The sequence below is a fragment of the Colletotrichum costaricense genome, assembly GCF_030867565.1.
Source record: "Colletotrichum costaricense strain IMI 309622 chromosome Unknown Scaffold_18.1, whole genome shotgun sequence".
NCBI classification, from domain to species: domain Eukaryota; kingdom Fungi; phylum Ascomycota; class Sordariomycetes; order Glomerellales; family Glomerellaceae; genus Colletotrichum; species Colletotrichum costaricense.
The window spans coordinates 166,493-191,655 of record NW_026848247.1 but is presented as its reverse complement, the minus strand read 5'-3'; the positions used below and the strand labels follow the sequence as shown (position 1 = coordinate 191,655).

General features: G+C 52.4%; 8 protein-coding genes across 8 annotated transcripts; 6 read left to right on the top strand and 2 right to left on the bottom strand.

Annotated features, from left to right (window-relative positions):
- Positions 1–1,394: 1,394 nt before the first annotated feature.
- CCOS01_13611 (replication factor C) lies at positions 1,395–2,714 on the top strand (the record flags this gene model as incomplete). Its single annotated transcript, XM_060461757.1, has 4 exons — positions 1,395–1,510; positions 1,580–1,658; positions 1,708–2,490; positions 2,544–2,714. The coding sequence occupies 4 exons, from the start codon at positions 1,395–1,397 to the stop codon at positions 2,712–2,714; spliced, it is 1,149 nt and encodes a 382-aa protein (XP_060307477.1).
- Positions 2,715–2,838: 124 nt separating this feature from the next.
- CCOS01_13610 (uncharacterized protein) lies at positions 2,839–4,386 on the bottom strand (the record flags this gene model as incomplete). Its single annotated transcript, XM_060461756.1, has 1 exon — positions 2,839–4,386. The coding sequence occupies one exon, from the start codon at positions 4,384–4,386 to the stop codon at positions 2,839–2,841; it is 1,548 nt and encodes a 515-aa protein (XP_060307476.1).
- Positions 4,387–4,981: 595 nt separating this feature from the next.
- CCOS01_13609 (Sec63 Brl domain-containing protein) lies at positions 4,982–11,656 on the top strand (the record flags this gene model as incomplete). Its single annotated transcript, XM_060461755.1, has 2 exons — positions 4,982–11,067; positions 11,125–11,656. 2 exons carry the CDS (start codon positions 4,982–4,984, stop codon positions 11,654–11,656), a joined length of 6,618 nt encoding a protein of 2,205 aa, XP_060307475.1.
- Positions 11,657–12,510: 854 nt separating this feature from the next.
- On the top strand, positions 12,511–14,660 carry CCOS01_13608 (PWWP domain-containing protein; the record flags this gene model as incomplete). The annotated part of the gene is made up of 6 exons (XM_060461754.1): positions 12,511–12,715; positions 12,801–13,290; positions 13,361–13,712; positions 13,764–13,937; positions 14,042–14,566; positions 14,619–14,660. The coding sequence occupies 6 exons, from the start codon at positions 12,511–12,513 to the stop codon at positions 14,658–14,660; spliced, it is 1,788 nt and encodes a 595-aa protein (XP_060307474.1).
- An 807-nt stretch (positions 14,661–15,467) lies between these two features.
- On the top strand, positions 15,468–17,919 carry CCOS01_13607 (origin recognition complex subunit; the record flags this gene model as incomplete). Its single annotated transcript, XM_060461753.1, has 7 exons — positions 15,468–15,533; positions 15,586–15,801; positions 15,860–15,933; positions 15,983–16,211; positions 16,267–16,406; positions 16,459–16,732; positions 16,780–17,919. 7 exons carry the CDS (start codon positions 15,468–15,470, stop codon positions 17,917–17,919), a joined length of 2,139 nt encoding a protein of 712 aa, XP_060307473.1.
- A 1,996-nt stretch (positions 17,920–19,915) lies between these two features.
- On the top strand, positions 19,916–20,430 carry CCOS01_13606 (uncharacterized protein; the record flags this gene model as incomplete). The annotated part of the gene is made up of 2 exons (XM_060461752.1): positions 19,916–20,244; positions 20,307–20,430. The coding sequence occupies 2 exons, from the start codon at positions 19,916–19,918 to the stop codon at positions 20,428–20,430; spliced, it is 453 nt and encodes a 150-aa protein (XP_060307472.1).
- A 405-nt stretch (positions 20,431–20,835) lies between these two features.
- Positions 20,836–21,714, bottom strand: CCOS01_13605 (preprotein translocase subunit Sec66; the record flags this gene model as incomplete). The annotated part of the gene is made up of 3 exons (XM_060461751.1): positions 20,836–21,135; positions 21,206–21,510; positions 21,609–21,714. The coding sequence occupies 3 exons, from the start codon at positions 21,712–21,714 to the stop codon at positions 20,836–20,838; spliced, it is 711 nt and encodes a 236-aa protein (XP_060307471.1).
- Positions 21,715–22,667: 953 nt separating this feature from the next.
- On the top strand, positions 22,668–24,780 carry CCOS01_13604 (nuclear protein localization protein 4; the record flags this gene model as incomplete). The annotated part of the gene is made up of 4 exons (XM_060461750.1): positions 22,668–22,751; positions 22,805–22,929; positions 22,981–24,466; positions 24,514–24,780. The coding sequence occupies 4 exons, from the start codon at positions 22,668–22,670 to the stop codon at positions 24,778–24,780; spliced, it is 1,962 nt and encodes a 653-aa protein (XP_060307470.1).
- Positions 24,781–25,163: the final 383 nt, after the last annotated feature.

The window sequence follows — 25,163 nt, the reverse complement described above, 5'->3', positions numbered from 1 at the left end:
GAATCGAAGATGTGAGTGCGGCCTGAGAGCCTGGGAGGAAGGTAGATGTCTGGTCAGTAAGGCGCTCTCTGCGACCGGGCAGATGCAACTTGAGGTGGGTTCTGTTGCTTGGTTGGCGGTCGAAAACCAGGGTAGGGAGGTGGATAGGCACTACCACAGGCTACCTTAATGCTGCTCGGGCTGGTAGAAGTACAAGTTCTGGGCGGTAAGGGCTCACCCCAGTTGATGGGACACTGGGACGAGGCAGCTGCACCAAGTGCCTAAACTGGCAGTTTGGCGGGGCAGGAGGGGTAATTTTAGGGTGCGTTGATGCAGGTGAATCGCAGCGTTATTGTATGGTGAAGAGGCCTCTTTGAACTTCACAACTAAGAACCCCTTTCAAGCCCCACAGCGTAAAGCGGTGCTTTCATTGACGCGAAATTTGAGAAATGCGACGGAGCAACAAAATGGAGAAATGCCCATAGGATATCTTCTTACCTCAGCCTTGAATGAGATGTGGCTGAATGAGATACTTGATGTCACACAGTCACCTCTACTAAACAGAGCCTGCTTTACCTGGAGAAGTATTGATGACAGTAGCTGAGGTGTGGCACTTGCTTTAGGCGGTGTTCACTATATTTGTCAAAACGATCCCTTGCCGCTCCTAACCGCTCAAAGGTCGCCTCTGACCAGGTCTGAGTCCTAGTCATCTGGGTAAGGTCTTACTCGAAATCTTACATCGGATGCCATCGGGTTCTATATCGGATAGTGCTTCCTTCCCCCCTTATGATATCATTATCTTACGTGTGGCCCAAGCAGTTTCTAAGGAAACAGTAGTATACCCCTTCCACCGTACAATCATGCTTGAGAAAACGAGAACGCGATGACCAGCTTGCTTCTCGTATAGGAACCCTTTACGCCCATTTGCCCATCTGGACCTTCGTACTGTTCACATTCTCAGCCAATGAGCGATTTTTCTTTGATTGAACAAAGTGAGCCGTTGAATGAAATGAACTAAAGACAAACTCACAATGAACAGAAGTAGAGCACTGTGAAAGAAGTGATGTTATGGTCGCTTTCTTGACAAGTGTAAGATAGTTTCAACATTGCACTGAGTACCTATCCCGGACTGGAGAGCTTTCGGTACGTATCTCATGTAAGGTTCCGAGGGTACCTCGAAAGTGGGACGGTCGCGGGGTTCCGTCGACGCGGTGGGTTTACACCCCTGTCGGTTAAGAAAGCTCCAATACGCGTCAAATCGACTGGGCAGCGCGTCTGACAGTTTAATTGATTTTCTACGATCGTCACTACCGCCACACACCTGAGGTGCAGAGAAGAGCTACGATTGATAGAACAGGACAAGATAGCACGACCTGCAACGTTAAACCTCCAATTGATATAACGATCAATTACACATGGCGAGCTTTTTCGACCTCAAGGCCAGGAAGGCCGCCGCGGCAAACGGCACATCGACCCAGAAGCCAGAGAAATCTGCGCAACCGCCACGAGCACAGCCATGGGTTGAGAAATAGTTTGTCTTCCCACGAACTTGCTAGAAGTCATACGCGTTCTCACTCACCATACTGACGTTTACCGACAGCCGTCCCAAGACTCTCAGCGATGTCACAGCACAAGACCACACCGTCACGGTTTTGCAGAGGACGCTGCAAGCCTCCAACGTACGACTGCTCCCTGATGCATTGAGGCATTGCTAACCCCGAGACGCAGTTGCCGCACATGTTATTCTACGGCCCCCCAGGCACAGGAAAGACCTCTACAGTGTTAGCTTTGGCCAAAGAACTCTACGGTCCCGAGATGATCAAGTCACGCGTGCTCGAGCTCAACGCTTCCGACGAGCGTGGAATCTCCATCGTCCGAGAGAAGGTGAAGGACTTTGCTCGCATGCAATTGACGAACCCGACGAATGAATACAAGAAGAGATACCCTTGCCCGCCATTCAAGATTATCATCTTGGACGAGGCCGACTCCATGACCCAAGACGCACAGAGTGCCTTGCGCCGCACCATGGAGACATACAGCAAAATCACGCGGTTCTGCCTGATTTGCAATTACGTCACGCGAATCATCGACCCCCTTGCTAGTCGTTGCAGCAAGTTTCGCTTCAAGAGCTTAGACCAGACCAACACGAAGAAGAGACTGGAGGATATCTCAGAAAACGAGGGCGTACAGCTGGAGGAAGGCGCAGTGGACGCCCTCATCAAGTGCAGTGAGGGCGATCTGAGAAAGGCTATCACATTCCTGCAGAGTGCTGCGCGACTAGTGGGCGCGGGCGAGAAAGACGCCGCCGGGGGTGATGCTATGGACGTCGACAAAAAGCCCGTCACGGTGAAGATTATTGAAGATATCGCTGGTGTCATTCCGGACAAGACCATCGACACATTAGTCTCTGCCATCCGCCCGCAAGGCGCTGCAGACACGTACGCAGGGGTGGCCGAGGTGGTCGAGGACATGGTGGCAGATGGCTGGAGTGCTGGGCAGGTTGTTACTCAGGTGAGCTACCCCCCAATATTTGACTGCTCGTCGCGTTGCTAACAGTTTTCCAGCTCTACCAAGCACTCGTATTTGACGAGACTATCCCAGATGTACAGAAGAACAAGATTGTTCTCATCTTTTCCGAGGTCGACAAAAGACTTGTGGATGGCGCGGATGAGCACTTGTCTATCCTCGATTTGGCCTTGAGGATATCGGGGGTTATGAGCGGTCGTGTCAACTGATCAGTACTCATATTGGGTCATGGGCTTGGTCAACACTAAGCGGCGTCCGGGTTGGCAAATTAGAGGCGTTGATAATGGCAAACAAAATCCATCTATGAGGGGTATGTAACAACTGCACAGAAAATCAAATATGATCTTCATGACCGATGAGACCGAGCTTCCCATCAATGACAGACCAAATATCGTCATGCGTAATCGTGGATCCCTTACTCTGGTGTCTGATGTGCTGCCTCGTCCCCGTCTTATGTTCTGACCCTTGCGTCAACCATATGTCTTCCTCCGTCGTGTCTCCCGCCTCCATCTCGGCCTGTTTCGGCTCGTGACCTAGGAGCTTGTCAATTTCCTGAAGCGCCGTTGTAGAGCCTTCCAGTGCGACCTGGCCCTCCTCAATCTTCTCCGCAACAGTCTCCAACGTCGCAATCTTGGCCGAGTCTGCTGCGAACACCCAGGGCTTGACTCGGTCTGAAGGCACTGGCTTCTCAGCCATGGCTGTGGAGAAGTCCTCTCCGAATCCTGACTTGGGTCTGCCCGCCCCAGGCATAGGATGTCCCGGAAGAAGCTGACTTTCTTCAGCGAGATGATCCAGCGCCTGTCGAGTTTCCCTCGCCTGCTTAGCTAGAACATTGTGGATGTGCGATTTCTGTGTGATCATCCCCTTCTGTTCTCGAGAAAGCGAGAGAAGCTTCTCGAGGTAAGGTAAGAGAAGGTGCATAGTGGGTGCTGGGGGGATGGGCTGGCTTCGGCCGTTTGAAGATGAGACGTCACCGCCAGGCTTCAGGACTGATTGCGTCTGCTCTGAGACGATGTTGAGCAGCGCTTTCCTCGAAGCTACATATTTGCTGTATTTGCTCTTGATATCGCCCAGATGCTCGTCGATAGTGGCTTGTTCGGTATGGCCGTTGTATCCATTTGCCTGGTCGTCTGCTTCTCCCGAGGCCTTACTGAGCTCCGTCTCAATCCAGTTGATCAATTCAGCTCGAGTAGCATCCAGAGCATGCGCCTTGGCCTCGTCGCTAACTTGGCCTGCCAGTGATGCTGTGTTTTGTCGAACACCGTTAAGGAGTTGCTCTTCACGCTGAAGCAGAAGCTTGGCTCTCAGCACGACTTTTTCGAGCTGATCAGCTAGACCTCCTAGGTTTGTCTTCGTTGCACTGGCGCTAACAGAAAAGCCGTTCACAACCTCTTTTGGAACTTCTGGCAAGGACATTGACTTTCTGAAAATATCTTCCAGGTCGAGAAAGTCTGGTGATGCTGCGGGCTGGCGTCCCAAAAGGTCCAAGTACTTTTGAATCGTCAACAGTCGCTGTTGCTTCTGGCGTAGTTTGACAAGGGCCACATGTTGCTCAATCTGATCCCCAGGGTCGGCAGCCTTGGGCCGGGATGGGGCTGCCGTTACCGCTGCATCCCGCGTGATCTCGTACTCATTGCGAGCCTTGAGGTTCGCATTCAAGGCTTTGAGGTATTCCTTCTGTAAGCCTCTGACCTCACTTGTTGGCCTCACTCTGCAAGAAGCATCAACGAGAGATAATGGCTCCTGAATGGGCCCTGGTTGACGGCAGGCCTGAAGATGGAGGGCCAAGGCGCGCCGGATGTACGCTACCTGCTCCCGTGGTTTGACGTAAGGTTCAAGTGATGCCTGAACCTTTTGAATGGATTTGGGAACTGGATCCATGTCGCAGAAAGCCTCAGTTTATGCCATAGAGAATGTTCCAGTCGTGCCAAGGTAGGATGTTTCCGCCACATCAAAATTTGGCCTCAATCCTGCTTCACGTGTAAATGTTGATGGATGCTGGTACCGTGATTTACACAGCTCGGTGGTTCAGGGGTGGTGTGGATTTCTTGGGTATCGCTACTCCACCCTGTGTCGATGCAGTGACAGGTTGACGCCACGACGTCACGTGCAGCTATCTGCCTGAGCTGGAGTGCTACTAGCGCGTTTGCCGCCTAGCGCCATCTCCCGGGTTTTGCCATTGCAACCAGCAGATGAAATTTGTTTCGCGCGACAGGCGTCGAGACATCTATTACACGCCTCCACCCACCTTAGCCACATCGCGATACTGTTCTCATTGAGTCACTTGAACTTCGGGAACATACCAAAACGATACTGTAATATTTGACGAATCATCAATTTCAAGGTCAACACGGCGTTATAAACGGAATAAAGACACGGCGCGAGCCGCTCGCTGCTGTCGCTCGACAAGCTCCTGCACCAATTCGATCATCGAGCGCAATCGAGACAATACGATACCCTCCAATTCATCGCCACAATGTCGAACCAAGACCAACACCGCGATGTATCCCAGTATAAGTACTCGGCCATGTCCAACCTGGTCCTCCAGGCGGACCGTCGTTTTGTTTCAAGGCGAAACGATGAGGCCACGGGCGATCCCGAGTCTCTCGCTGGAAAGCTGAGCATTCGCGACATGGGAGCTCGCGTCGCTCGCGAAATCGCACCGAAACAAAAGAAGTCGACTGGCCTTACCGGCGTGGAACGCGGTAGCTTACAGGAGGGTGAGGACGTGCTAGCTCGCGAGCAGAAGAAGAAGAAGGGCGAAAAGGCACAGCCGAGAGGTGCTGGTGTCCTGGGAACTGGAGACCTGTTCGTCGAGGGCATCCGATACCGCCCGCGCACACCGGCAACACGGGCGACGTTCGAATTGATACTGAAGATCGTTTCTGACAATCTTGGCGATGTCCCCCAAACTGCCGTGATCAGCGCCGCCGACGTGACTTTGGAGTTCCTGAAGGACGACGACTTGAAAGACACAGAGAAAAAGAGGGAAATTGACGATCTTTTGGGTGTCTCAATGAGCGCGAAGGAATTCAACGAGCTCGTAAATCTCGGAAAGAAAGTCACAGACTACGACGCGCAAGACGAGGACGAGGATATGGACGACAATGCAGAAGACGCCGACGGAGCCGAATTAGACGAAAGACAGGGTGTCGCAGTCGTTTTCGAAGATTCCGATGATGAGGAAGGAGGCATTGTGAATGAAGTCAGGGAAGAGTCCTCCGAGGACGAGGAAGCGGACGAGGATGAGGACGAACCCGCCGCCGACGCAAACGATGCGATGGACATGGAAGACGACGCCATGGTCATCGATTCAGCCCCTCGGAAGCAAACACAGGAATCAAAGCAGGCAAAGAGTGTCTCTGCTCGAGACATCGATGCATTTTGGCTGCAGCGACAGATCGGAAAGCTCTATGCGGATTCCCACGAACAGCACGACAAGACGACCGACGCTTTGCGCATTCTTTCCGGCGAACCTGATGAGCAGGGCGGAGAGGACAAGTCACTCAGAGAGATCGAGAACGACCTCATGGAGCTTTTCGACTACGAGCATCACGAATTAGTCCAACTCCTTATTGAGAACAGGGAGAAGATGGTTTGGCTCACTCGTCATTCAAGGGCTGAGACGGATGAAGAGCGAGCTGTGGTGGAGCGCGAAATGGCTTCCGAAGGTCTGCAGTGGATTCTTAATGAGAAATTTGGAAAGAAGGGCGACGACCAAAAAGGACGGAAGATGGAAATCAAGATGGACCTTGATGCCCCATCATCACTCACAAATGCTCCCCCCGCAGAAGACGAGCGCCCCCAGGGATTGGTGGGTGGTTTGCAACCGCGCAAGCTCATCAACCTGGAGAACTTGGTCTTCGACCAGGGCAATCATCTCATGAGCAACCCCAAGGTCAGGTTGCCGGAGGGCTCAACAAAACGAACTTTCAAGGGATACGAAGAAATCCACGTGCCCCCTCCCAAGAAGCGCAGTGATGCCAGCGACACACTCGTTCCCATAACCGAAATGCCAGAATGGTCTCGCCTGCCCTTCGGTACCACCAAATCCCTCAACAAGATCCAGTCGAAGTGCTACCCAACAGCCTTTGGCGACGATGGCAACATGCTGATTTGTGCACCCACTGGTAGTGGAAAGACAAATGTGGCAATGCTTACAATTCTTCGAGAAATCGGCAAGAACCGCAATCCTGAGACTGGCGACATCGAGCTGGATAACTTCAAAATCGTGTACATTGCGCCCTTGAAGGCGTTGGTACAGGAACAAGTTGGCAACTTTGGAAAGCGACTTGAACCGTATGGTGTCAAGGTCTCTGAGTTGACTGGTGACCGTCAGCTTACCAAGGCTCAAATCGCCGAGACCCAGATCATTGTCACTACTCCTGAGAAGTGGGACGTCATCACGAGAAAGGCTACCGATCTCTCTTACACAAACCTAGTGCGCTTGGTTATCATCGACGAGATCCACTTGCTCCACGACGACCGTGGTCCTGTTCTGGAGAGCATCGTCAGCAGAACTATCAGGAAGACTGAGCAGACTGGCGAGCCCGTCCGTTTGGTTGGTTTGTCTGCGACACTGCCAAACTACAAGGATGTTGCTAGCTTCTTGCGTGTGGATATCAGCACTGGTCTCTTCCACTTTGATGGCAGTTTCCGTCCTTGCCCCTTGCGCCAAGAATTCATTGGAGTCACGGATCGCAAGGCCATCAAGCAGCTGAAGACCATGAACGATGTCACATACAACAAGGTCATTGAGCATGTAGGAGCGAAGGGAAACCAGATGCTCATATTCGTCCACTCACGAAAGGAGACTGCCAAGACTGCGCGCTACATTCGTGATAAGGCTCTAGAGATGGACACTATCAATCAGATTCTTCGTCACGATGCAGGAAGTCGCGAGGTGCTCAACGAAGCGGCCAGCCAAGCCACCGACAAGGACCTCAAGGATATCCTTCCTTACGGTTTCGGTATTCATCATGCTGGTATGAACCGCATCGATCGTACAGATGTTGAGGACCTCTTCGCCCGTGGCGCTATTCAAGTCCTTGTCTGTACCGCGACCCTTGCTTGGGGTGTCAACCTGCCAGCGCATACCGTCATTATCAAAGGCACTTCAGTATACTCTCCAGAGAAAGGTAGCTGGGTTGAGCTCAGCCCCCAAGACGTCCTGCAGATGCTTGGACGTGCCGGGCGTCCACAATACGATACCTATGGCGAGGGCATCATCATCACAACCCAGAACGAGATCCAGTACTACTTGTCGCTCCTCAATCAACAACTACCAATCGAGAGTCAATTCGTCAGTAAGCTCGTAGACAACTTGAACGCCGAGATTGTGCTCGGCAACGTCCGCAGTAGAGACGAGGGTGTCGAATGGCTTGGCTACACCTACTTGTTCGTTCGTATGCTACGTTCGCCCGGCCTCTACCAAGTTGGCGCGGAATACGAAGATGATGAGGCTTTGGAACAAAAACGAGTTGATTTGATTCATTCTGCTGCTTCAGTACTAAGGAAGTCAAATCTTATCAAATACGATGAGAAGACCGGCAAGCTCCAGTCAACGGAGTTAGGGCGCATCGCTTCCCACTACTACATCACACATGGCTCTATGGAGACTTACAACAACCTGATCCAACCCTCAATCACAACCATTGAGCTGTTCAGAGTATTCTCTCTGAGTGCAGAGTTCAAGTACATCCCCGTGCGTCAGGATGAAAAGCTTGAGCTTGCCAAGTTGTTGGGCAGAGTTCCGATTCCAGTTAAGGAGAGCATCGAGGAGCCTCACGCGAAGATTAACGTGTTGCTGCAAGCCTACATCTCACGACTTAAGTTGGACGGTCTAGCCCTTATGGCTGATATGGTCTACGTCACTCAATCCGCTGGTCGTATTCTCCGCGCCATCTTCGAAATTACCATGAAGAAGGGATGGGCGTCTGTGGCCAAGACCGCCTTGGATCTTTGCAAGATGGCAGAGAAGCGCATGTGGCCAACCATGTCACCACTTCGTCAGTTCCCCAACTGCCCTAGAGACATTGTGCAGAAGTCGGAGAGAATCGAAGTGTCTTGGAGCAACTACTTCGACCTCGACCCTCCTCGAATGGGAGAATTGCTTGGCATGCCCAAGGCCGGCAGAACTGTCTGTGGCTTGGTTGCCAAGTTCCCCAGAGTGGAGGTTCAGGCTCAAGTTCAGCCACTTACGAGATCCATGCTTCGAGTCGAGTTGAGCATCGCTCCCAACTTTGAGTGGGATGTCGAAATCCACGGCCCAGCGGAAAGTTTCTGGATCTTCGTCGAGGATTGTGATGGAGAGGATATTCTCTTCAGTGACCAATTCTTGCTGCGCAAGGAGTACGCCGAGTCTGAGTCGAACGAGCACATTGTCGACTTCACCGTGCCGATCACAGAGCCAATGCCCCCGAACTACTTCATCTCAGTTGTGTCTGATCGCTGGATGCATTCCGAAACAAGATTGCCAGTATCATTCCACAAGCTGATTCTTCCCGAGAGGTTTCCTCCCCACACTGAGCTCCTTGAGCTTCAGCCTTTGCCTGTTGCGGCGCTGAAGGCCAAAGAGTATGCCAAATTGTACCCTGACTGGGACCACTTCAACCGCATACAGACGCAAACTTTCAACTCGCTGTACAACACCGATCAGAATGTGTTCGTGGGTGCGCCGACGGGAAGTGGCAAGACGGTATGCGCAGAGTTTTCTCTACTGCGACACTGGTCTAAGGCAGACGCTGGACGTGTAGTCTACATCGCACCCTTCCAGGAGCTGATCGACTCACGCCTTGATGACTGGCAGAAGAGGCTTGGCGGTCTCCGGGGTGGAAAGACTATCGAGAAGCTCACGGGAGAAACCACTACCGACTTGAAGATTCTGGAGCGTAGCGACCTGATTCTTGCGACTCCCATCCAATGGGATGTATTGTCCCGCCAGTGGAAGCGCAGGAAGAACGTTTCCACTGTCGAGCTTTTCATTGCAGATGAGGTTCATCTGCTCGGAAACAACATGGGATATGTCTACGAAATCATCATTTCGCGAATGCACTACATCCGAACCCAGACTGAGCTTCCAATGAGAATTATCGCGCTTGGTGTTTCCCTTGCCAACGCCCGCGACCTCGGCGAGTGGATCGACGCGAAGAAGCACGATATCTACAACTTCAGCCCGCACGTCCGCCCTGTACCCCTCGAACTTCACATCCAATCTTACACCAACCCTCACTTCCCTTCACTGATGCTGTCTATGGCGAAGCCGACTTACTTGGCCATCACGCAGATGTCCGCTGACAAACCCGCTATTGTGTTTGTTCCGAGTCGGAAGCAAACACGAGCGACCACGCGTGATCTGCTGACAGCCGCCTTCATGGATGATGACGAAGACCGTTTCCTGCACGCTGAGGTGGAGCAGATGCGCCCTCTTCTTGATCGCATTTCCGAAGAAGCACTCGCCGAGTCTCTTTCTCACGGCGTGGGATACTACCACGAGGCTTTGAGTCAGAGCGACAAGCGTATCGTCAAGCACCTGTACGAGCATGGAGCTATTCAGGTGCTTGTTGCTTCTCGTGACGTTTGCTGGGAGCTCAACAGCACTGCCCACCTCGTCATCGTCATGGGCACGCAATATTTCGAGGGTCGCGAGCATCGCTATGTCGATTACTCCCTAAGCGAAGTCTTGCACATGTTCGGCAAGGCACTCCGACCTTCCAAGGACGGCAGAGGCCGGGGCGTTCTTATGCTTCCGTCAGCCAAGAGAGAATTCTACAAGAAGTTTTTGAATGAGGCTCTCCCTGTCGAGTCACATCTCCACAACTACCTTCACGATGCCTTTGTCACCGAGATCAGCACGAAGATGATCGAGTCTGGTGATGATGCCATCAACTGGACGACGTTCACCTACTTCTACAGGCGTCTCCTGGCCAACCCCAGCTTCTACAGCTTGACCAGCACTACGCAGGATGGTCTCAGCGACTACATGTCGGATCTCATCCAGACCACCCTGCAAGAGCTGAGCGACTCCAAGATCATTGAGCTTGACGAGGACGATGGCTCCGTTGCGCCGCAGAACGCGGCCATGATTGCAGCATACTACAACATCTCCTACATCACTATGCAGACGTTCCTCTTGTCTCTGAGCGCCAAGACCAAACTCAAGGGCGTTTTGGAAATTATCACATCGGCTACTGAATTCGAAGCTATCCAGATCAGGAGGCACGAGGAGGGCATTCTCCGCAGGATCTACGACCGTATTCCTGTCAAGATGGCAGAGCCTGTGTATGATTCGGCCCATTTCAAGGCCTTTGTCCTCCTGCAGGCGCATTTCTCGCGAATGCAGCTGCCGATTGATTTGGCCAAGGACCAAGAAGTCATCATTTCCAAGGTTCTCAGTCTCCTGAGTGCAACGGTTGATATTCTCTCATCTGATGGCCACATCAACGCCATGAACGCCATGGAAATGTCGCAGATGGTTGTGCAGGCGATGTGGGATCGCGATAGCCCCTTGAAGCAGATTCCTCACTTTACACCTGAGGTTGTGAAGGTGGCAAACGAATTTGGGTATGTACCAATTTATGCAGTGCTGATTTGCAAAACTAACGTCGAATTTTCTCACAGTGTCAAGGATATCTTCGATTTCATGGAAGCCATGAACCCCGAAGAGAACCCGGATTACGCCAAATTGGTCAAGCGTCTTGGTCTCTCGCAGAAGCAGTTGGGTGAGGCTGCCGCCTTCACCAATGACAAATACCCCGACATTGAGCTTGAACACAGTGTCTTGGATGAGGACGATATCAGAGCCAACGAGCCTGCGTACCTTAGTGTGCAGATCCAACGACAAGTGGAGGAGGATGAGGAGTTTGACCCGACTGTGCACGCACCGTTCTACCCAGCCAAGAAGTTGGAGAACTGGTGGCTTGTTGTAGGGGAGCAGACGACGAAGAACTTGCTTGCCATTAAGCGTGTCACGATCGGACGGGAGCTGAAGGTGAAGGTGGAGTTTACGGTGCCAACAGCTGGTAAGCACGACCTTAAGCTGTTCCTAATGAGCGACAGTTACGTCGGAGTGGATCAAGAGCGCGAATTTTCCATCACGGCTGCGGAGGGTATGGACGTGGACGACAGCGATGAGGAAGAGGACGAGGAATAGACGGCTCGGCAGATGGCAGAACCATCTCGTCCGTACAATATCGCAATGTGTACTATATCGATCGAGAGAGGAGTTGAGGGTAATAGACAGACTTGGTCACATTCAGTTCTTCGCCCTTATCAGAAACCATCTACAGGCGGCTCTTGTCCTCTTTCGACAGGGTTGAATGGCCTGAAGACCGGTTGCGCAGACAGTGTGCGGTGCGACAGCAGTTGCGGTGGTGCCTCAGCGGCCAAGGTGGCATGGGAACGCTGAACAACGGTGATTGATAACCTATCTCAAGTGGGAAAGGCGCAACTAAAGTCAACGACGCATCTTGATTTCTTTTTCTTCAATAAACCACAAGAGGCAATGTAACCTGATCGCGGTGTATCTCTGCCGGAGGCGTTCGACAGGGGTCAAAGTGATATTGAAGTGAAGGAAGCGTGGCTGAGTCGAGGCAGCGAACGTTCGGTGGGCTGGGCATTGACCGGGCCACGTCCACGTTCCCTCTCACAGGCGTCGCGCAACTGAGACTCCGCGATTTAACTCGTCCCTTGGTGGATCAGCGCTAGTCACGTGTCTCCGCCGTCATCCGCGTCCAACTCCAAGAGTTTCTGCGTTCATCTTTTTCCAGGCCATTGCCTTTTTCTGCTACCACAACACGGGGAGCTCCCAATCGCGCCCATCATCCTTCCTGCAGCCAGATTATCTTCTACCATCGTCGCGACAACAAAAAATCACGAATCGCGCGTATCACGACGCGTGTTTCTTCCTTTGACCCATCGCCATTAGTCTTTGGCGTCGCGACTTGCCTATTTACCCCATCCATACCCTTGCAACCCAGCTTCCAAGCTATCGCCACATCACCGACCATGTCTGACGAGCCGACCACCAGCGGTCAATCCGCGCCTGCCGCGACTGAGGAGGTGGAGAAGAAGGTTGAAGGAACCTCGCCTGCTGCTGAAGCTTCTGAGGCGCCCGCGACTGCTGCCAGCGACGCGAAACCATCTGAGTCTGAGGCAGCTGCCAAGGAGACCACCGAGGATGCGCAGAAGGACGACTCCAAAAACAAGGATTGTAAGTCCCTTCTCCGTCGCCACTTAACCTTGATATCAGCACTTGCATACTCAATTGACCATCTTGCTGACGCATTGCTTGACAGCAGCTGAGACCAAAGACGCGGAATCATCCGGCAAGACAGACGAACAATCCAAGGACGAGGACGTCGAGATGAAGGACGTGACAGATGGAGCTGAGGCGAAAGAGACATCTGATGCCGTTGCCAATGATGCTGAGCAAGCGCCTGCTGCTGACGCTGACGCCGCTGATGCGACAGCTGATAAGTCCAAGTCGCGTCGGAGATCGTCCGGTATTCCGGAACACAAGGGCAAAAAGCTTAGCAAGAAGGCATCGAAGGCGAAGTTCTTCAACACCAATGCGCAACCCGGCGATCACTTCCTCGTCAAGCTCAAGGGATACCCTCAATGGCCCGTCATTGTCTGCGACGAGGAAATGCTCCCCGAGACCCTGCTCAAGAGCCGTCCCGTCACCGCGAAGCGTGCCGACGGCACGTATCGCGAAGACTTTGCTGATGGTGGCAAGCGTCAAAATGACCGCACATTCCCCGTCATGTACCTCCGGACGAACGAATTGTAAGTCAATTGATGATACAAGCTCCCAACCCGACCACAAGACGTTCGATGCTAACTCGTGATTGTCCAGCGGTTGGGTACCAAACTCTGCTCTCCAAGAGCTGAACTCCGAAAAGGCGACCGAGCTCCTCACCGACAAAGTCAAGAAGGTCGAGTTGCGCGATGCCTTCGAGCTCGCCATCGAGCAACACCCCCTTGATTACTACAAGGACGAGCTTCAGAAATACCAAGATGAAGTAGCTCAGAAGCAGGCCGCCAAGGATGCCAGAGAGGCCGCAAAGAAGAACAAGAAGAAGACTCCTGCGGTCATTTCGGACGATGATGTCGACATGGCTGATGCTGCGGACGAGGAGGAGGAGGTCCCCGAACCTAAGGAGAAGACCAAGTCCAAGAAGAGAAAGGCGGACGAAGAAGCCATTAGCGTAAGTTACTGGAGACGTAATAGGATTCGTCCTAAAGCTTACTTCCTACAGACCCCGGCACGGACTGATTCTGCCAAGAAGCCTAAGATCAAGCTGAACACATCCTCCACTCCTAAGACGACAAACGGGACAGCTACACCAAAGTCGGCTAAAGAGTCAGCCGCTAAGCCTGCGAAGTCCAAATCAGCCAAGAAGGAGGGTGCTGAGAAGAAGGCGGAGAAGGAAGTTCCTAAGGAGCCTGAGCTCACCGCTGAAGAGAAGCACCAACGCAAGGAGGCAAGTTAAGATCATGACACGGCTCCCAGCCTAGATGCTAACACGGACTACAGAAGGAGGTTCTCTTCTTGCGCCACAAACTTCAGAAGGGCTTGCTTACCAGAGACCAAGAGCCGAAGGAGGAAGAGATGAAGATGATGTCAGACTACATTACTAAGCTTGAGAGCTTCCCAGATCTTGAGGTCTCGATCATTCGGGCGACCAAGATCAACAAGGTCCTCAAGGCTATTCTCAAGCTTGATTCCATCCCCAAAGAGGAGGAATTCAACTTCAAGAGTCGTTCGCAGACGCTCCTTGACAAGTGGACCAAGATTCTCAGTGGTGGTGATGCCGCTGCTGCGTCTGCAACTCCGGCTCCCACCAATGGTGTCAATGGCACCTCCGGAAAGACTGAGGAGAAGAAGGAGACTTCTGCCACTCCTAACGGTGCTAAAGAGGAAAGCAAGGAAGCTGAAAAGTCCGAGGATTCTGAGAAGCAGACCGAAAAGGAGGCAAGTGCGAAGAAGTCCGAGGAGCCTGAAAAGGCAGAAGAAAAGCCCGAAAAGGCCGAGAAGCCCGCTGAAGAGCCCAGTGAGAAGGTGAGTAACAGTGTCTCATGAACATGCTGAGATGAGCTAACCAAATTCGTAGGAGGCATCTGCGGCCCCGGAAACGGATGAGGTTAAGTCTTAGGGAACCCGTTCACGTTCCCAAAAATCTTGAAAGTGAAGACAAGGCCCAGCCGACTGTGGGCGTCTCGGGCCATTTGAGCCTGGGCTCTTGCGTTTCCTGGCGTATACGGTTTCTCTCGAATCGCAAAGCGATCTCAACTTGGTTTCGGTGTAAAATTACTTGTTCCCGTGTTTCTAAGCGGTGCAGCTGGGAATCGTTAGACGACAAGCAACTGCGGTAGTGCTGATCTCAGACGGCATGCATCGTCTTCGTCCAGTGAAGCGGGTTCATTGTACAAAGGGGTGAAGGCGCCCCCAAGGGAGAGGAATCCAGCTCAGAAAGGACAGTCTTGGCATCCACGGATGCTCGCATTGCCTGCGGCGACCGCTTGTTTGGGTCATGATGAGGCAGGTGTAGGATGGCAATGGCCTAAAGTTTTTGAGGTAGAATGAAGCTCGCCTCAGGTCAAGGGTTTGCGATGTTAGGAGGGCGAGGAGACTGGTAGTCACTAGTTCAACACGGCCTTGGAGGATTGATTTAATGTCATTTATATGGAAAACGCCTTGAAAGACGTGCTTGCGTCCCGACGCACTTATCTGCCAATTCCTAGGCATCTAAATGTGCTATGTCCCTGATATTGTCACCACGGGGATAAAGGTATCCCAAGCCTCTACACACTGTGCACACCAGCGTTGCTAAGGGGTAAAGTGCAGTGCTCCACGTCTGCGACACTGTGTAAGTCCGTGCTTTGAAGATGTTGGCGACGCGTGCCAGTCAGAAAAGCGCGACCTCCATTTCAACGACATATCTTCTCACCGCCAACCGCCTATGTCAACCCACAAAATGAGTGTTGAAGATGACCAAGAACCCCAATTTAGGCAGGAAGATCACCAGGTCAGTGGTTCTGCTTCTCACATGTGTAATTGATGCTGATCTCCGTCTACAGGCCGCCTTCATCTTCCGGCCTCCTGGTGAGGAAGCTGGAGTGGATCGACCCGCCAAACGTCGCCGTTTGTCCAACAAGGCTGTCGTCGAAAAGGCGAATATCGCAACCTCGTCCTCGTTTGTGCCTTTATTGAACGGCGAAGAGCTTCCCGAGTGCGTAGCGCTCCGCGAGAAGCAATTCCAAACGAGCTGGGACCATCTTGAGTCCAAAGCCCAGGTAGGTAGAGCATTATGCCCAATTACTAGAATCTTACGCTGAGCACGAAATCTGGTAGGAAAAACTGCGTGATGCCAACTCGGCCACTCTAGATCAAGTGACTGCTTTCATTCGTGACCAGTCTGGTTCACAGTGAGTGAGAACGGCGTGGGGTTGACTTGCACGACTGACGGCACCACAGGAGCAAAATCCCGACTGCTTTTATCATCACCGGCCCAAACATCTCATCTCAAGACCTGCTGTTCGAACAGTTATCCGAAACGCTTGAGGGGAATACGCGAAGCAAGTTTGTCAGGCTCAAGTCATCGGAAGCGTCCAATTTGAAGGCTGCTCTCAAGAAGATCATTGAGGATGCCACGTCTCGGGGATCTCTGGATGACGATGATGTCGAAATTGCATCCGGACAAGATGTGGGTTTACTTTCCTTCAGCTTGAAGAATGCAATATTAAGCTCACAAACATCAGGGCCGGAAGTATCTCAACTACGACCTCGAGGGTCTGTACGCATTCTCAACGGCGCAGAAATGTGATCACATTTTTGTCTCTTTCCAGGATAGCGAAGGATTTGACAGCGCTCTTCTCTCCGATCTCATCATCCTCTTCAAGTAAGTTGCTATCACAGCAGACTTCTGAAGCATACTGACGTTTTGAAATTAGCTCATGGAGGCCCAAGATCCCATTCACACTTTTATTTGGCATCGCAACATCAGTAGAATTGTTGCAAGCGCGATTACTCAAATCCGCGTGCCAACATCTTTACGGTGCTCAGTTCGATGTCGTCCAAACAAGCGCGATTTTGGAACAGATCTTCAAGCCGACTATTGCGGGATCGGATGCTGCTCTGACTTTGGGAGAGAATTTGTTGCATAGTTTCGTGGAAAGACAGCAAGACCAGGTCGCCAGCATTCAGTCTTTTATCGCATCAATTAAGGTAAGGCTTCCAAACGAATGCTATAGCGGCCGAGCTAACATTTATAGTACGCATATATGTGTCACTTTTATGCAAATCCGTTGAGCGTCTTTGCTGTGGAGGACGATGAAATGAACAGCGAACTTGTCCAGGACGTACATATCGAGTCAATCCGGTCGCTTCCTTCATTTCGGCGCGAGGTTGAGAAGGCCGTTGAAGCGAAGGATCTGAGATTAGCGAGGTCTTTGTTGGAGGATGATGACCTGTTGCGCGAAAAGGTTTTCGACATTCCAGAGAAAAAACGGGAATGGGTCACCCGCCTTCTCCGCTCGCTCAAGCTCATCCAGGCAACGGGTCTCGTTCAAGATGACTTTTCCTCAATGTACATGAAGGCGGTGGCCGAGGGAATTTCCCCTTCGTCCGATGGCTGGGACATTGTTGAAAGCATCAAGCGGATGCAACCGGATGATTTTGTCTCGATGCTGCAACGTGTTCAAGACGCCGTGGCCAGCGGAGATGCCCAGCTGTGTCTCACCGGATGGGAGTCCGAGGCCGGGGACCTCCCTTCTCTTGTAGAAAGCCTTCTCCGCGACTCAAAGGAGCTTCTCGGCAGGGCGAAAGAGGACGGCAGCACTTTGCGGAGCGCCTACAGTGGCCACAGCCGGGTCCTTCGCACCACCGTTGTTGCGCAAAAGGTGCAGCTCAGCCACGATTCGGCAGCCCTTTCCGAAGACGATAAAGCTTTTACTAAAATCGTGGACCGTGTCGCGGAAGTATTCCAAGACGTCATACACTGCGAACCGGCCGCAGAGATTTTCCTGCACGAGACATGGCTCTACGATTCCAAGACACCGTACCGCGACGTTTTCGTACCTCGGCCCCAGGATGTCTTTGAGCGGAGCCTGAAGCGACCGCAAGACTACCTCGCGTGTTCGTGCTGCAGTACCGACGAGGGCATCTCCACGACGATGCCTGTCACGTCGCTGCTCTATCATTTGTATTTGGAGACGGGTAACCTCATCAACGTCGCAGATCTATGGGCCGCCTTCTACGCCATGGTTGCCGGCGATACGGAGAGCGAAGGGAACGCCGATGAGCGGGGGGCGCTGGTGTCCTTTTACCGGGGCCTGGCGGAGCTAAAAGCACTCGGCTTTGTCAAGATGAGCAGGAAGAAGACGGACCACATTGCCAAGCTCAAGTGGCTTTAGGAGCTGAAAGGCTTGTCGACGACGGCCTGGGACTGTGAAACGAGGCCGTGGCGTCAGGTTGCACGTCAGACACGTAGTCCAGGAGAGATAATTCGGCGTTTGGTGATGTTATTTTTTTTGTTCAGTATCAGCAGGCAAAATTGATGCTTTACCTCTACAGACCACTCTTCGAATGATCAAAAAGACGGGTTGTAAGGCTATTTTGGAGGGGGGGACGGGTGTCTCTTTGAAGGAAATTTGTCATTGACATGGTTTTTTTAGGGTCGAGCACAGTGTTTTCGTGTTTGTGTCTGTCTAAACCTTGGACAAGGCTATTGTACGTTGACTTCTTTGTCTAGTAGTCGTCCGGGACACCACGGAACCGACTGCTCAGCCCCCCTTCACAAATCCAAGCTCCGTCCGCAAACCGCTGAAAGCACGGCTGTCCGATTTACCGGTCTTTGGCCAGGCGAGGGACTGTGCTAAGAGTAAGAATTGTAATTGAGGGTAAGTCAATGTGTAGGAGGGTAGAGGAAGCATGGCGAGGAGGGAAAACGGAGTGGAATGGGCGGATCTTGTCTCGGAACCTCCATATTCGGGGCGGGCGGAGCTGGCTTCTTGTTGCGGCCGGCACGCGACTCGTTTCTAGGCCGGCCGGACTGGAATTTCTCAGACATTTCATACGCAACGAGAAGCGCGAGCCCACCACCTTGTATCCTTTCCGTCGCTGTGTCTCGCTCCTCCACCCCCTGTCGAGCTGTCACTCACCCGACCCTCTTCCTCCCCGCCCTCCGCCATGTCTCATACTGGTTTTTAGGCGTATCGAGCAGATAAAGAGAGTCGGCACACCAAAACCACCTGGACTTGTAAGTCCGAATAGAGAGCGAGAGAGAGAGAGGGAGAAGGCGAGAGAGAACCGGCAGTCTGGGTAGGGGGGCTTGTTCTTCCCAAGCCCTCTCAGGAGAAAGTAAACGCCGCTTACAACCTCGCCTGACCTTACCCAGGATGGCAAACTCTGGCCGTCAACGGACAAAGCAGTCGTGTCTCGCCTGACGTATTAGTCGCCCTGCCGCAGCCCCCCTCCTCCTCGTTTGACTTCGGGTCCCAGTCGGTCGGGTCGCTCTGGTGGAGTAATGCGTGCGAGGAAGTGTGGTCTGGATTTCTGTTGTGACGGTTTCTTTCCCGTCTTTTTTTCACTGTTCCAGCTGCTTGTGGTGGGCCCCCCCATTGCCCCATTGATCCATCATCTTTCCTCCTTTGGGGGAGGGGGGTTCTGTTCTTGTTGTTTTTGTCTCTGATCAGGGTTGCTGTTCCGGATCAAAGAAAGCCATATCGAGGAAAAAGGGGGAACGGTGTGATGGGAGGGTTCAATCAGCTAGTGGCCGGGCCCCGTCCCTTTGGGTTCGGTTTGCTCACGAACATACAAGAGAGGCGGTCTTCCGCATCCTCAAGTGTGTATAGATGCTTCAACATTGATCTCTTTCAGATTCCATTACCACAAGTTTCCTATCTCGAGAATCTATAGAAGTCAACAACGTTTTTTTCACACAAACACGTATTACTTTCTAATTCCCTCTCCCGTCTGTGCAGGCATAGATCTAAAGCACAGAGCCTCCTCTTCTATTCTATTCAAAGGAACCAAAAATAAGACGGGGAGAGGACAGCATCAAAGCTGCAAGACGCCACAGTCTGTTCTCACGGAGATCTTCATTTTATATCTCTCAAAACACTTTATTCATCACTCTACTTTTTGCTGAAAACTCATCTCATCACTTGAATCACTACTACAAAATCAATTTTCTCTCTGATCGTTGCCATCGAACCGTGCTGCCGGTACCTTGATATTCATAATACTCTTTCGAAAGCATACACAGAGCTACCGAACTTAAGACACCCCAATCCCTGGAGACGAACCGCATACTTCGGAAGAGTTTGACAGGAGGATAAAAGGGGAGCTGAGAACGCAAGAGAGGAACCATAGAGCTCAAGGAGGAAAAAAAGAAAACAGAAGAAAAAGATGGCAACCAGACACCACCACACCACCAGCGGCGGCATCGGCAACCGGCGAGCGGCCCGCAACGCGGCTTTCCAGGAGAAGATGCGCCAGATGCGCCTCCCCCTGGCCCCTCTGGTCCAAATGTCGACGGGCGCCGTCCACCCGGCCTTCCCCGCGACGCTGCTCAACTTTTGGCTGCTCACCGAGGACCAGCTCGACGACCTTGCGCGCTTTTACCACCAGCGCAGTCCCTCGCCTTGGTCTGGGCAGTACCCCTGCCCCATCACCTGGCAGTCGGGCCTCACCGTCGAGGAGAAGCGCAGGAAGATTGGCAAGTTTATCGGTCTTAGGTACGTTGAAACGTTATAGCACTTTGAGTCTGGATTTGCAACTGACGTATATTGCGCAACAGAGGCTGTGAGACTCCCATTCGGATACGTATCAAGACCGAGGAGCAAATCATGGAGGAGGCGCGGCAGGCGAGATTAGCCGAGGACGAAGAGGCTTTGAGAAGGAAGATGCCGTGGTACTCATGATTTTCGAGACCACGAAGGTTGTCATTGATAGTTTGGGTTTGCCCTTTGGTTTTCTTGCTTTCTTGCATGGCATTGCGTTGATATCACAACACATTTCAAGGCGTTGGTGGCATAGCTTTCCACATAGAATTAGACCATGGACTCACGTCTGGGGAAAAGAGGGGTCAACCAAGCATTTTAGAGACTTTCAATCAATTCATGATGCAAAACGTGCCGACTATGACCCTTAACGCCTAAAAACCGTGAAGCCGTTGAATGCTCTTTTTCCATACACCGGGGGGATGAGGTATCTAATGACAATGTGGACGGTGCGGAGCGCCTGAGCGCTTATTGATATGTGGACGGGACGTATGATGTGTGGATGGAGGTGAATCTGTGGTATAGTAGAGATGATGGCCGTATTGCTTATTTCTTGCCCTTCTTCTTCTTGGAGGGTGTGCTGGTGGTAGAGGCGGTAGAGGCGGTAGAGTCAACGAGAACGGCGTCGCCATCAACACTGGGAGGGGCGGTCGAGCTCTTCTCGGACTCGTCGAGCTCCTTCATAAACTCGGTCTGGATAGTCGATCTGCGCTTCTCCCACCACGCCTTCTCCTGCTCGACGGTGTTCTGGACTTCCTCGAGGCGGTTGCGCACAATGGTGTTGGCGGCAATCTCGTTGGCGGACTGGAAGATGGACTGACCCCAGTTGGGGGCAAGGGCATTGGCCTGGGTATTACGTTAGTAGGCAATCTCCTAATTTGAACAGAGCCCCGGGCTCTGGAGTAGGTATACTGACCTCCATCACGACGTCGCGCAGTTCATCCTCCATCTCCTTCTCTGCACGCTGGAAGCGCTGCCACAGATCATCACCGACGCTTCCCCGCTGCAGCAACGTGCTGCAGGCCTGCTTGGCGGAACGAATCTGGACCAGACGGTGGATATCCTCAACAGCGCGGCGGAGGAGGGCGGCTTTGATGACGGTGGAGGGGATCTTGGGGGACTTCTCGGCGCCCTCTTCCGGAGATTCGAGGTGCAGCAGCGACAGGTAAATGTTGCGCTGCAGATGGGGACCGAACCAAGGAGCAAGGTTGGCGCTCTGAGCTGTAACAATGAAAGAGCCTTGGTCAGTATTCTTGTTTTTTGAGGATATCGTCGGCATCGCGGGCTGCTCTTGCGCGAAAGAGGACGGTAGGACTTACTGGCTTTGCGCTTTCTGTAAATCGTGGAAAAGGTCATGAAGACGCCGCCGAGAACCGTGAGGTAGGCGAAAGGGAGCACAAGGCTCATCCAGTCGACATCGAACATGGCTGCGGTTTATTGTGCGCTCGTAAGGATCGTGGTGGGAAAGTAAAGAGGATGAACGAAGGACAAGGAATTTGCGGTTGCAGGCGATTTGTCGTTGGTGTTGATGAAGCGTGTCCAGTACTGTACCAAAGTGACAGGACAGCTTGCCCGTCGCATTGGACACTTTTTTGGCTGCCCACTGTTAAGTCAAAGGCCGTCCCGCTGCTTTACTCCGCCCTATATCTGAGCCCTTGCACCTTGGATTTTCTGGCCCGAGTAATTCACAGGAAGACTAAAATCGACTGGCAAACTGACAATACAACGATTCAAAGACATACTCAACTTTCGAATCTTCCATAATAAAAGTACATCTTTCTTTTTCCATGGTTCTTTGGGTGCTTGATGAATGCAGCTGGTAAAGCGGCAGCTTCCTGGACCAGGTACAAGGGTACAAAGAGCCCTTTGGTCCTTGAGCAGGGCAAGTGTGGCTGCTGGTCCGGTCGTACCTTGCCTCGAAAGCCATCCTAGTACTGTGTAAGCCTGTAAGGCCGTTCCCAACTGCCCCTGCTTGGGTGGTGAATAAGCTATGCCAGGGGCCGCTGAAGGAACGTGCATCCCCCTCCGTCGTTTTGCCGGTCCCACAATAAGGCACCACCTTTGATGACGCTGTTGCAAGCTGCGGCGATTCACCTTTAGGTTGGCCAAGTGGTACGCACTGGAGCTCTCATGAACCCATCTCATCCCACTAAGCAACAGCGAAAGCAAAAGCTGCCACAAACTCGAGCCTTCTTTCCACTCCTTCACCCTGCTACAACGTCTCTTTTTCACGCACCAGCTTTGAAACGACATATGCAAGGGCATGGGCGCTCTACTCTGAAATCAATTCTATAGATTTTCTTATTTAATCCTTATACCCCCCGACCTTTTTTCGACATTGATCACACCTTCCAGAGCTTCGATTTTCGCCATCCAAGATGCTCCTCAGACTCCGAGGGCCCGACGGCACAAGTCGTCTGAATATAGACGCCAACGACACATTTGGACACCTGGGCAGTCTGGTATGAGGGTCATCTGTTCTACAAGCTGTGCGAGGTCCGACTGACCCTTCCAGTTGATTCCGAATCTTCCAGAGACCGTCGACCCGAACTCCATAACCCTTTCAAATGCACCTACAGGTGGCGATGCTAAGAACTTGGTCGAGATCGCCTCCTTCAAGGTTGGACAGATCGGACTGAAGTAAGCCAGCGTCTAGCCTCTAGCCTGAGTACAATACTAACTTCTTCGCAGACATGGCGATCTCATCTTCATAAACTACAAGCTCAAAGATGGTCAAGCCAACGGTGATGCGAACGGCACCGAAGCAAGCCACCCTTTGGCATCTTCAAACCGACTCAACGGCAAGCCCATTCTGCCGACTGAAAACCTGCCGATCGATCCCCCGCCCGTGACGTCGCCGTCCGAGAAAATCAAGAATCCCTGGGATGTTGTCAGGCAGCATCCACTAGACGATCGGTTAGACAAGAAGGATGGGAAGATTCCGAGAGGCCGCGACCACAAGATGTGCCGGCACGGACCGAAGGGCATGTGTGACTACTGCATGCCTCTGGATCCGTTCAACGCGAAGTACCTGGACGAGAAGAAGATCAAGTATCTGTCGTTCCACTCGCATTTGCGGAAAATCAACTCCGCCACGAACAAGCCTGAGCTTGGAAGCTCTTATATCCCACCCCTTGTCGAGCCATACTTCAGAGTCAAGCGCGACTGTCCTTCGGGCCATCCTCAGTGGCCTGAAGGTATCTGCACCAAGTGCCAGCCGAGCGCCATCACCTTGCAGCCGCAGCCATTCCGCATGGTTGACCATGTGGAATTTTCGTCACCTGCTATTATCGACACGTTCATCGACGCTTGGAGAAAGACAGGAGGTCAAAGATTGGGCATCTTGTACGGCCGGTACACAGAGTATGAGGTTGTACCTCTCGGCATAAAGGCCGTGGTCGAGGCCATCTATGAGCCGCCCCAAATCGATGAAGTGGACGGAGTGTCGTTGAATACGTGGGAGAACCAGAAGGATGTTGATGAGGTCGCAAGGCTCTGTGGGCTGCAGCAGGTCGGCGTCATTTTTACTGACCTTCTGGACGCTGGAGCAGGCGACGGATCAGTCGTTTGCAAGAGACACGCTGATTCGTACTTCCTGGCTTCGCAGGAAATCTGCTTCATCTCACGTTTACAGGCTCAACACCCAAAGCCCACCAAGTGGAGCGACAGCGGCAAATTTGGATCCAACTTCGTCACTTGCATTGTCTCGGGCAACGAGTCAGGAGAAATCTCGATTTCATCATACCAGGCTTCTAACGATGCTGTGGAGATGGTCCGCGCCGATATTATCGAACCCTCAGCTGACCCCAACGTGATGCTGGTTCAAGAAGAAGAGGAAGACGACGGATCCACAAGCCGGACAAGATACATCCCCGAAGTTTTCTACCGTCGGATCAATGAGTACGGTGCCAATGTACAGGAGAACGCAAAGCCATCGTTCCCCGTAGAGTATCTCTTCGTGACCTTGACACACGGATTCCCGGATGAGTCCAAGCCTACTTTCACCCAATTGGGTTTCCCCATCGAGAACCGCGAGTACATGGGCGAAAGTCAAGAACACTCTGCGGCCGCTAGGATCCTCAAGTTCTCAGGCGGTCAGAAACCCGCCGAAGGTGGCTTGGAAATGTCCAACTTCCACTTACTCACCTTTATTCGCCAGATGGGCATTCTTTCCAAGGTGTGTTGGTCACGCTCATTTGGAAGTTTGTTACTTACATATTCTAGGACGAGGAGTCGCTGTTATGCCGAGTTGCATCGCAACACGACCTGGCTGACAATTACCAGCTGCGATCTACCGAGGGCTGGAGGACTTTGCAGGCGATCCTGCAATCGACCGGTGAGCGAATCCCCAAGCGCCCACGGCAGTCCGAGGGCCATCCCGCTTCCAGTGAATTGCATGATCCATTTGGGCGCCAGTTCAGTACCACAGAAGAACCCCTTGCTAAACGATTTGCTGCCTTCAGGCTGAACGAACGTCGCCCACCTCGGTAAGCAGAGCAATTTCGTGAGATGTGCTCTGTGAATCCGTATATTCTACGCAACTGGGTGTCATCAAGCGATGATGCGGACCCTGGGAAAAGGCTCTCTCAGAACTCTCGAGAACTCTAGATGGGAAAGGATCGGGAATGCATGCTTATGCGATTGGCCAAAGGTGACAGGCTTGGTGTTTGGGGATCAGGGAATCATGTGATGGCATGGGAGGCACAAATGGTCCTTGGGCAAGTGGAAGCGATCAAAGGCACCTGTACCTTAGTCAACAGTTTCTCCGGATTAAAGGGGGGCCTGGGTTCAAATAAGAAACCCAAATGAAGCGGTCTCGTCTTCTAATCCACTGTTCACGATCTTCAAGTTCAAGTCATTTTACCTCAGCGTCT